This window comes from Cucurbita pepo, chromosome LG08 (assembly GCF_002806865.2).
Source record: "Cucurbita pepo subsp. pepo cultivar mu-cu-16 chromosome LG08, ASM280686v2, whole genome shotgun sequence".
In the NCBI taxonomy this organism is placed as follows: domain Eukaryota; kingdom Viridiplantae; phylum Streptophyta; class Magnoliopsida; order Cucurbitales; family Cucurbitaceae; genus Cucurbita; species Cucurbita pepo.
Window position 1 is genome coordinate 10045806 of NC_036645.1, and position 12645 is coordinate 10058450.

General features: G+C 35.3%; 1 protein-coding gene across 1 annotated transcript; it reads right to left on the minus strand.

Moving 5' to 3' along the window:
* Window positions 1–150: 150 nt before the first annotated feature.
* LOC111800203 lies at window positions 151–9196 on the minus strand. The gene is made up of 4 exons (XM_023683795.1): window positions 5760–9196; window positions 5509–5610; window positions 577–4291; window positions 151–500 (listed from the first exon to the last, which is right to left on the minus strand). Exons 1-3 carry the CDS (start codon window positions 9181–9183, stop codon window positions 627–629), a joined length of 7191 nt encoding a protein of 2396 aa, XP_023539563.1. The 5' UTR covers window positions 9184–9196; the 3' UTR covers window positions 151–500; window positions 577–626.
* Window positions 9197–12645: the final 3449 nt, after the last annotated feature.

Below are 12645 nucleotides of genomic sequence, written 5' to 3' on the forward strand. Positions count from 1 at the left end.
TACTATAACGAACAACACACGTATAAAAACAAACAAAAAATAGCAAAACAAGGAAACTCAGAGTTGATAATCTGCTTACACTATTTGGGTAACAGTAAAAGCTCTTCTATCTGGATGTGCCATGAGTGCCCTGTTATTTATTGATCTAAATTTAAACAAATAATATTTTTGTTTTTAATTTTTCAATGGTGAGTTGGAGAGAGGGAGATGAACAAATGGCTCCCACAAGATATTACCAATTGATTAAACAAGTCTGAAGAATTAAAACTACAAATTACAAATTAATGGGCAGAAATAATAACAATATAATAGAAACATAACTTCGACATGGAACAATAAATACCCAAGAACTTGTTCCTCCTGAAAGATTTGAAGCAACACATAATGGTTCTCATTTTCTTTCTTCCATGAAGATTCATAAGAGTGAATTTTGAGAGATGAACAATTTTGGAGGTAATAATAATCCTCCCCCTTGGTGTGTTGCATCAGAATAGAATATGCTGTAATAATAATAATAATAAAAATCCATGCATGATTAATTCTATAAGGAAATATAAAAATAATGACTTTGCATACCTTATAATGCCTGCGGTTGAAGACTGAATAAGTTTTTCTTCTCTTCAAAGTTATCCAATGGTTACACGGGGAATATGAGAAATTTTTTGCCAATCTTCTCCTTTTCCTCTCTCGTACCTCTCCTTCAATTTGGGGCAATCCCAAATATACAAATCTTGCAAAGAGGGGAGGTGGTGAATCCTTTCCGACAATGAAGTGAGTTTTGGACACACGATAATCATTAACTCTGAGAGTGATGTGAAGTTACCTATCCATTCTGGTAGAGTTATTAAATTTGGACATGAGATTATGTCAATGCGTTCAAGAGTTGTCACATGTTTCATCCCATTAGGCAAATACTCCAACTTCGGAATTGCTTCAAGAGATAAATAGCAAAGACTTCGAAACTCTTTCCACAATACATCATTAATAGGATGTTGAACAAGAGCAGAAGACATTTGTAAGTTTTTGCAATCTTTTATTTCAAGATACTCAAGATTTGTGAAATGATAGAATAACCCTTTTGGCAAAAACTCAAGATCATCAATCTTACTTAAGGAAACACTAGTAGTAGAACACTTTTCAACACAATTATTGGTAGTCCTTTCAATTACCACATTAAGTAGCTGTGAACTAATTTCACGCAGATAGAGTGACTTCAAATATGCATGCCAAGGAATTGAAGCCAAATGAGGACAAGCATCGATCTCAAGTTCACAAAGGCAAGACATTGTTATAGGAAATGATGCATTGTTGGGAGAAGATTCCGATGAAGTTTCACCCTTCCACCATCCTTTTAAATTATGCATGTCTACTATGCTTAATTCCTCAAGAGATGGAAAAAACATCGAGGAAGAAGGATATTCATTATTGTCGATGTACTCAATGTTGGGTAATGATTTAAGACCCAAATGCTTGAGAAAAGGAAATTGATCAAATTGTGGGAGAGCTTGCAATTTGAAGCAATCTGAAAGCTCTAGGCTGACCAAGTGAACAAGGGTATTAGAGGATAGCCAATCACATAGACTGACTTCTGGATATTTGCATATATATATCGTTCGAACCTTTGAATGTAGCTGTAAGCATTGTAAAACTCCTTTGCCCTCATCGTCCAGGACAATATATATATACTCATCTACAGAATTGTTCCAAACTAGCCTTAGCTCTCGAACACCCAACTTCAATCGCAAGGTGTTTTCCAAAACATCAGATGTACAAACTTCCAAGCTTTTAATAGTTAATGTTCCCTTCAACTTGTTCAATCTATTCAACTCGCTTAAATCACAACCAATATCTTTCTTTAGTACAAACAAATTCATTGTTTGAAGACTTGTAAGCTCACCTAGTCCTTTAGGCATATGAGTCAAAGCATTGCACCCATGTAAATCAAGATGCTTGAGGTTGACACATTTTTTAATATCTTTCGGCAATTCTCTTAATTGAGAACAATCTTGAAGGATAAGTGTTTCCAAATTGTGCAATGCAGTAATAGAATCTGGAAGGAATTTTATATTCTTATTTCCAACAAGGCTTAGATACCTCAGCTTCTTCCAATTTTTTGCTTCTCTCGGCAACTCTTGTAAACACTCACACCCATCAAGGATAAGTGTTTCCAAATCATGCAATGAAGTAATAGAATCTGGAAGGAATTTTATATTCTCATTTTCAGCAAGGCTTAGATACCTGAGCTTCATCCAATTTTTTGCATCTCTCGGCAACTCTTGTAAACACTCACACCCATCAAGGATAAGTATTTCCAAATTATACAACTTAGTTATAGAATTCGGAAGGAACTTAAGTTTATTTAGACATATGTTTAGATATCTCAAATGTTTTAACTTACCAATAAAACTTGGCAATACTTTTGAAATATCAGTATGGTAGAAATTCACCGTCAATGTCCTCAAGCGCAAAAACTGGGTAGAGATTAGGTTCATAACTTTTTGGCAATCCTCATCTGAAGCTTCAATAATTAATGTCCTCAAATTTTTTGCCTTCAACAATAATTTCAAGGATTCCAATTTTATAGCAAAGTTACTATCAATTGAGATATGTCGGATTTTGTCAATGTCGGTTCTATCGTTCACACCCATGGAAACGTATTCATCTTCTACTATTGAACAAGCAAGATCATGTATCAAATCATGCATCTTACATCTTATTATGTCACCCATTTCATTTCTTCTGACGTCTTGAAAGAATGACCTTGATAATAATTCCATGAAATACTCTTCACCAATATCACTTGCCCCAATTGCGCCAGTTGATCGAACAAAACCTTGCGCCATCCATTGTCGTATCACTTCATCCTTTTTAATATCATAATCTTTGGGAAATACAGCACAATATAAAAAACATTGCTTCAAATGAGATGGTAGATGGTTATAACTGAGACCTAGTATTGATAGCATGAACTCCGCCTCTTCTCTTTGCTCCAAAACTTGAGAAATCTCCTTATCTTTGAAAGCCAACCAAAGATGATGTTGTTTTTTAGCATATAAAAGACGTCCTATTGTTCTTATTGCAAGAGGAAGACCTTTCAATTTCACCACAATCTCCTTCCCAATGTCAACTAGATTTGAATTTTCACGTTCCTTTTCTGGTTCCTCGCCTCCAAAAGCCATTTTTTTAAACAATAGCCAAGCATTTTTGTCATCCAATTCTCCTAAAACATAATATGAAGTTGGGTCAAAAGTCGTTGCAACTTGTCTATCACGTGTTGTGATCAAAATTTTACTGCCTGATGCACCACCCATCAATAATCTTTTGAGCTTAACCCATTCATCGTCCTTTTTATTCCACACATCATCCATGATAAGCAAGTACTTTTTCCCATCAATATTCTTTCGAAGTTCACTTTGCAACAAATCCATTTGAAAGATCTCAGGTTTCTTTCTTATTGCAGACTCTAGAATCTTTTCAACAATAATTTTTACATCAAACTCGTCAGAAATACACACCCATAGTTTCAACTCAAAATGTTTTTGTATGTCTTCATTATTGTAGGCAAATTGAGCAAGTGCAGTCTTTCCTAAACCTCCCATTCCAACGATGGCAATCACTGCAACGTTTTCCTTGACATTAGGATCTGTATTCAGGAGAAGATCTATAATTGCTTTCTTGTCGTGATCTCTTCCCACCACTTCATCATCACATATAAAAGACGAAGTCTCTCGACTCTTCCTCAACTCATCTCCACTCTTCCTCAACTCTTCAGGTTGAGTATTTATCGAGAAAGTGAATTGATTTTTATCAGCATTAATAGCTTTCAGTTTCTCTCTAATGTCTTTAATTTTGTGACTCATTTGAAATCGGAATGCAATCCGATGAGGCAGAGAGAAAAATTGACGTACCTCTTTTGCCCCTCTTTTATTGTTGGCGATAACTTGCCGCCTCAAGGTTTCATAAGCGAACTCGTCAATCAAGTCTTCAGCATCGTAGAAAGCCTCTTTGACCCTTGAAATCCACTTCTTCACTTCTTTGTTCTTGAACTGTTTCTCCTCTGCATCAATTAGGAATGCTTTCATGTCTGAAATGGTATGTGTGAGTTTGTCGAGCTCATCCTGGACGCCACAAAACAATTGACACTCTTTGATAGCAAGAGAGCCCAATTTGGTAATAAGGGATGTCGCAGCATCGAATAGAATTGATTCCGCCATTGCAAGGATTTCAACAAGATTGAGTGAGATTTCTTCTGCTTCGTCTTCTTCTGCTTCGTCCTCTTCTTCTTCGTCTTCTTATAGTGGATTGAAGCGTAACCCTTTTCTTCTTCTTTTTCTTTTCTTTTAATACAAACAAACTTTTGTCGGCAGCTAAGAATAATCTTTATAAATAGACCGCCGGACTTTTGTCGGCGGCTAAGAATAATCTTTATTTAAATGTTAGATTGGAATAAATAATTTTGCAGAATTATTCATCCATTTGTGGATCCCACACGCATGTGATTCACATTTACTATTTGTCACAATTTTAGGGCAACTTATTTTAGTTTGAATTAGTTATGGAATATATGATATTCGTAATTTTACAGAATATATTAGTTAGGAAATATATTTTAGATATCGTAGTAATCAGTTGAATTTGAATAGTAGTATATTTGATTTTATTATCAGGATTTAGTTAGTTTATATTTTCTTGGTAGATATTATTTAGTATCTTGTATCCTATTTAAAGGTCGTGAATATCAATGAAGATTGAACATTTGATCCCAATTCCTTTTCTAATTCTTAAATCTGTATTCTTTCGTGAGTAATAATATTTTCATATCTATGCACACTTNTAATCTGTTTCCGGAAGACTTTTCAGCCCTTTTCTCTATCCTGCTTCTGCTAATCCAGAAAGAGCTCCTTGTGTGCAGTAACTTTTAAAAAGCCAACCCTTGCGTAAGGTCGGTCAAGTTTTCTTGTTTGGTTTGCTTTGTAATGTGAGTTGGGTTCTAGATATTAGGCATATGCGATGCTTGACGATGAAAGTCCCTTAAAATATTGATGTTTGTGGTTAACTGTATTGTAAGATTATGCATAAGTTATGGGAAGATTAGCCTCTATGATATAATATAATGAACAACACACATATAAAAACCAAAAACAAATAGCAAAACTAGGAAACTTATAGTTGATAATCTGCTTACACTATTTGGCCAACAGTAAAAGCTCTTCTATCTGGATGTGACATGAGTGCCCTGTTATTTATTGATCTAAATTCAAACAGATAATATTTTTGTTTTTAATTTTTCAATGATGAGATGGAGAGAGGGAGATGAACAAATGGTTCAGGATATTACCAATTGATTAAACAAGTCTGAAGAATTAAAACTACAAATTACAAATTAATGGGCAGAAATAATAACAATATAATAGAAATAGAACAGAGAAAATTAACTTCGAAATGGATGTTCCTCTTGAAAGATTTGAAGATGTTCTTGAAAGATTTGAATCAACACATCAAACTGACGGTTTTCATTTTCTTTCTTCCATGAAGATTCATAAGAGTGAATTTTGAGAGAGGAACAATTTTGGAGGTAATAATAATCCTCCTCCTTGGTGCTCCTTGGTGCTGTAATAATAATAATAATGGTTGTACAAACCCAAGTTAGAAAAATTCATTGAAATGAGTGCATGATTAATTCTATAAAAATAATGACTTTGCATACCTTATAATGCCTGACATTGAAGACTGAATAAGTTTTTCTTCTCTTCAAAGTTATTCAATGCTTACATAGGGAATATGAGAAATTTTTGGCCAATCTTCTCCTTCTCCTTGCTCGTACCTCTCTTTTAATTTGGGACACACCCAAATATATAAAGATTGCAAAGAGGGGAGGTGGTAAATCCTTTCCAGTGAAGTGAGTTTTGGACAGCTGATAATCATTAACTCTGAGAGTGATGTGAAGTTACCTATCCATTCCGGTAGAGTTGTTAAATTTGGACATGAAATTATCTTAATGTCTTCAAGAGTTGTTACATGTTGCATCCCATTGGGCAAATACTCCAACTTCGGAATTGCTTTAAGAACTAAAATGCGAAGACTTCGAAACTCTTTCCACAATACATCATTAATAGGATGTTGAACAAGAGCAGAAGACATCCGTAAGTTTTTGCAATCTTCTATTTCAAGACGCTCAAGATTTGTGAAATGATAGAAGAACCCTTCTGGCAAAAACTCAAGGTCATCAATCTTATCAAAGGAAACAAAAGTAGAAGAACACTCTTCAACACAATGATTGGCAGTCCTTTCAAATATAACATTAAGTAGTTGTGAACTAATTGCATGCAGACGGAGTGACTTCAAAAGTGCATGCCAAGGAAATGAAGCTAAATGAGGACAAGCATCTATCTCAAGTTCACAAAGACGAGACATTGCTATAGGAAATGATGCATTGTTTGGAGAAGATTCCAATGAAGTTTCACCCTTCCACCATCCTTTTAAATTAAGCATTTCTACTATGCTTAATTTCTCGAGAGATGGAAAAAACATCGATGAAGAAGGATATTCATTATTGTCAAAGTACTCAATGTTGGGTAATGATTTAAGACCCAAATACTTGAGAAAAGGAAATTGATCAAATTGTGGGAGAGCTTGCAATTTGAAGCAATCTGAAAGTTTAATGCTGACCAAATGAACGAGGGTATTAGAGGATAGCCAATCACATAGACTGACTCCTGGATATTTGCATATATCTATCTTTTGAACCTTTGAATGTGGCTGTAAGCAATGTAAAACCCCATTGCACTCATTGTCCACGATAGTATTCATGTGCTCATCTTTGGAATAGTTCCAAACTAGGTTTAATTCTTGAACACCCAATTTCTGTCGCATGTTAAAAGAACTCTTTTCTAAATCATCCGTTGTACAAACTTCCAAACCTTTAATAGTCAATAAGCCCTTCAACTTGTTCAATCTATTCAACTCGCTTAAATCACAACCAATATCTTTCTTTAGTACAAACAAATTCATTGTTTGAAGACTTGTAAGCTCACCTAGTCCTTTGGACATATGAGTCAAAGCATTGCACCCATGTAAATCAAGATGCTTGAGGTTGACACATTTTTTAATATCTTTCGGCAATTCTCTTAATTCAGAACAATCTTGAAGGATAAGTGTTTCCAAATTGTGCAATGCACCCATAGAACCTGGAAGGAATTTTATATTCATATTTCTAGCAAGGCTTAGATACCTCAGCTTCATCCAATTTTTTGCATCTCTCGGCAACTCTTGTAAACACTTACACCCATCAAGGATAAGTATTTCCAAATTATACAACTTAGTTATAGAATTCGGAAGGAACTCAAGTTTCCTTTGATATATCCTCAAATATCTTAAATGTTTCAACTTACCAATAGACCTTGGCAATACTTTTGAAGTATTAGTATAGCAGAAATCCACCGTCAATGTCCTCAAGCACAAAAACTGAGTAGAGATTAGGTTCACAACTTTTTGGCAATCCTCCTTTACAGCATCAATAATTAATGTCCTCAAATTTTTTGCTTTAAACAATAATTTCAAGGATTCCAATTTTTCAGCAAAGTTATTATCAATTGAGATGTGTCGGATTTTGTCAATGTCGGTGCTATCGTTCACACCCATGGAAACGTATTCATCTTCTACTATTGAACAAACAAGATCATGTATCAAATCATGCATCTTACACTCTGTTACGATACCCATTTCATTTCTTGTGACGTCTTGAAAGAATGACCTTGATAATAATTCCATGAAATACTCTTCACCAATATCACTTGCCTCCATTGCGCCAGTTGATCGAACAAAACCTTGTGCCATCCATTGTCGTATCACTTCATCCTTTTCAATATCATAATCTTTGGGAAATAAAGCACAATATAAAAAACATTGCTTCAAATGAGATGGTAGATGGTTATAACTGAGACCTAATATTGATCGCATGAACTCCCCCTCTTCTCTTTGCTCCAAAACTTGAGAAAGCTCCTTATCCTTGAAAGCCAACCAAAGATGATGTTCTGGTTTTTTGGCATATAAAAGACGTCCTATTGTTCTTATTGCAAGAGGAAGGCCTTTTAACTTCACCACAATCTCCTTCCCAATTTCGACTACTTCTTTTTCTGGTTCTTCACCTCCAAAAGCCATTCTTTTAAACAATAGCCAAGCACTATTGTCGTCCAATACTCCTAAAGCATATGATGAAGTTGTGTCAAAAGTCTCTGCAACTTTTTGTTGTCGTGTTGTGATCAAAATTCTACTGCCTGAAGCACCACCCATCAATAATCTTTTGAGAGCAACTGATCTCTCATAATCTTCGTTCCACACATCATCCATGATGAGCAAGTACTTTTTTCCATCAATATGCTTTCGAAGGTCACTTTGCAACAAATCCATTTGAAGAATCTCAGGTTTCTTTCTTGTCGCAGACTCTAGAATCTTTTCAACAATAACTTTTACATCAAACTCGTCAGAAATACACACCCATAGTTTCAATTCAAAATGTTTCTTTATGTCTTCATTATTGTAGACAAATTGAGCAAGCGTGGTCTTTCCTAAACCTCCCATTCCAACAATGGCAATCACTGCAACGTTCTCCTTGACATTAGGATCTGTATTTAGGAGAAGATCTATAATTGCTTTCTTGTCGTGATCTCTTCCCACCACTTCATCATCACATATAAAAGACGAAGTCTCTCGACGCTTCCTCAGCTCATCATCTCGAGTATTTATCATACGCTCAGAGAAATTAAATTGATTTTTATCAGCATCAATAGCTTTCAGGTTGTCTCTAATGTCTTTAATTTTGTGACTCATTTGAAATCGGAATGCAATCCGATGAGGCAGAGAGAAAAATTGACGTACCTCTTTTGCCCCTCTTTTATCGTTGGCGATAACTTGCCGCCTCAAGGTTTCATAAGCGAACTCGTCAATCAAGTCTTCAGCATCGTAGAAAGCCTCTTTGACCTTTGAAATCCAATTCTTCACTTCATCGTTCAAGAACTGTTTCTCCTCTGCATCAAGAAGGACTGCTTTCATGTCTGAAATGGTCTGTGTGAGTTTGTGGAGCTCATCCTGGACGCCACAAAACAATTGACACTCTTTGATAGCAAGAGAGCCCAATTTGGTAATAAGGGATGTCGCAACATCGAATAGAATTGATTCCGCCATTGCAAGGATTTCAACAAGATTGAGTGAGATTTCTTCTGCTTCGTCTTCTTATAGTGGATTGAAGCGTAACCCTTTTCTTCTTTTTCTTTTCTTTTAATACAAACAAACTTTTGTCGGCGGCTAAGAATAATCTTTATTTAAATGTTAGATTGGAATAAATAATTTGGAGAATTATTCATCCATTTGTGGATCCCACACGCATGTGATTCACATTTACTATTTACCTTACATCACATCTCATCCTACACTTTTGCTTTTTAATTTAAAAAACAAAAACAAAATGTTTACAATTTCATTGGATAATTATTCAATTTTTAATAAATTATATTATCATTTCGTGCACGATTTCAATCTCATTTCTCTTTAAATTGCTATCGAATTCTTTTAAATATCGTGTCCGATGACCTATAATATACATATGATACGCTTCAAATATTAATTTGAAGCACCCCATCAATCCGTTTTTTTTTTGTTTTTTTTTTTATGAACAACTTTGGAGTACTATAATAATAATCCTCTTCCAATGTAAGGTAGGGAAATCAAATGAAATGATTGGATAATTAATTTTATAAAGAAATGTAAAAATAACGGGAAGAAATGACTTTACACACCTGATGATGCCTATGGTTGATGGACAAATAAGTTCTTATTCTTTTCAATGTCTCAAAGTTATGTAATGCGTACAAAAGGAATATGAGAAGTTTTTGGCCAATCTTCTCCTTTTCCTTTCTTGTACCTCTCCTTCAATTTAGGGCAATCCCGAATATCCAAAAATTGTAAAGAGGGGAGGTGGTGAATCCTTTCCGACAATGAAATGAGTTTTGGACAACCGCGAATCATTAAGTCTGAGAGTGATGTGAAGTCGCCTATCCATTCTGGTAGAGTTATTAAATTTAGACATGAGCTTATGTGAATGTGTTGAAGAGTTGTCACATGTTGCATCCCATTAGGCAAATACTCCAACTTCAGAATTGCATTAAGAATTAAAATGGGGAGACTTGGAGACTCTTTCCATATTACATTAGCAGGATGTTGTACAAGAGAAGAAGATATTTGTAAGCTTTTGCAATCTGTTATTGAAAGTTGCTTAAGATCTTTGAAATGATAAAATAACTCTTTTGGCAAAAACTCAAGATCTTCAATCTTACTAAGGTGAACATAAGATACTTTAGACCGAGTAGAAGAAGACTCTTCAACACAATGATTGAGAGTCATTTCAATTACCATATTAAGTAGTTGTGAACTAATTGCACTCAGTTGCAGCGACTTCAATGGTGCACACCAAGGAATTGAAGCCAAATGAGGACAAGCATCGATCTTAAGTTCACAAAGACAAGACATTGTTATAGGAAATAATGCATTGTTGGGAGAAGCTTCGGATGAAGTTTCACCATTCCACCATCCTTTTAAATTGTGCATGTCTATAAGGCTTAGTTTCTCAAGAGATAGAAGAAACATTGATGATGAAGAATATTCATTGTTGTCCATGTACAAAATGTTGGGTAATGATTTAAGACCCAAATGCTTGAAAAAAAGGAAATTGATCAAATTGTGGGAGAGCTTGCCGTTTGAAGCAATCTGAAAGCTTTATGCTGACCAAGTGAATAAGGGTATTAGAGGATAGCCAATCACCTAGTCTGACTTCTCGGTATCCGCATATATGTATCTTTCGAACGTTTGAATGTGGTTGTAAGTATTTTAAAACCTCCTCACCAATTGAGATTCGAAGAGTAAAATTCTTGTAATGATTCTCGCTTCGGATACGAGAGGTCTTGAGTTCAATTCAATTCTAAAAATGCTCCAAAAACTATATTAAAATTGATAATTCAACCACAACAAAATAGCTCCTTTCGGTGGAAGACGTCATGTAAGCCTCCATTATACCCTCTTCAATCATTGTCAAATACGCTTCTGAGTTTGGGACTCTCTCTTTTTCACCAATATCAATTCTATTGCCCCTAANTTCTCCAATATTAATTCTATTGCACCTAATGACCCTTCTGTTCGATTCGACGAAAATGAAGTTGTCGAGCTAACGTTTGACAATCTTGACGGTCTTTACCTCCCCTCTGAGGCTGACGATTTCCTCATCTTGGAGAATTTAGATCAAACTACCAATTCGCAGGATTCGGCTACTGATGCTCCGCCCCAGCTTGACCCAGAAATAGCTGCACTGCTTGATGATGTTGATGATTTATCACAATTTGGTTCTGATGTTGAGAACTTGGAGGAGGATTTCGTAGTTCAGGTAAATTTATGTGAAGAAGGGGAGGATGGTTCAACGGATAATAAGTTTAGTGTGGCTAAAGATTTTGAGAGTGCGACAGGAAGTTAGAATATTGTTAATAACAAATCTTTTGGCGACGACATTTTTTAGGATAACTTGGACCTTGACCAAGGATATAAAGCTCCTGCAAATATATTGAGTGGTAAAAAAGGATCACAAGATCAAGAGCTTTTGCAGTCTGCCAGTGATGTAATTCACCGGAGTATGGAGTATGCTGAGTCTGCACAAGTTGAGATGAATTATTACTCTTTGTCATTAGAATTGGAGCATTCAAAGGCTCAGATTCAATCATTGGAGGGTCATATCAGTAATTTGGATCCTGCCGTTAAGGCCTTGGAAGAGGTTATATTCATGAAACCAGATTATGTTGATGCTCACTGTGATTTGGCATCTGCTTTGCATGCAATGAGGGAAGATGAGCGAGCAATTGAGGTGTTTCAGAAGGCAATCGACTTGAAGCTTGGCCATGTAGATGCTTTGTATATTTTGGGTGGACTTTAGGTGGACTCAAATGGTGAAGGAGCTTTTATAGTTGTTGAAGCCTCAAAGTTTAAGACCATTGGAGAGAAGACTGTTTTGAGACCGGAACTGTCAAATGCTCTCAAAATTAGATATTTTCAGAAGATTACCCGATTGAATCGCTGTGATATGGAACTTATTAAGAAGGAAATCATTGAACATGATGTGTCAATGTCTTATTCAGGTGGTGGCATGCCTAAGAAGTCCATACGCAAGCCTAGCTGGAAGAAATTCTTCGTAGATTATTTTGTTCGAGAGAAAGTATTAACGCAGGATGTTGAATGGCAGGAAATACATACTAATGAGCAAGTTGCAAACATATTGACTAAGACACTTGCCAAAGTGAAATTTGAAGTTTTTCGTAAAGGCTCTCGGAGTTATTGAGAAATAAGCTTGCACTAAGGGGGAGGCTGTCAGAATTTAGTGCAACTTATTTTAGTTTGAATTAGTTATGGAATATATGATATTCGTAATCTTGGAAAAATATATTAGTTAGGAAATATCTTACATATTCGTAATAAGTTGAATTTGAATAGTAGTAGATTTAGTTAGTTTATATTTTTCTGGTAGATATTATTTAGTATCTTGTATCCTATTTAAAGGTTGTGAATATCAAGCCTCCATTATACCCTCTTCAATCATTGTCAAATCTCACA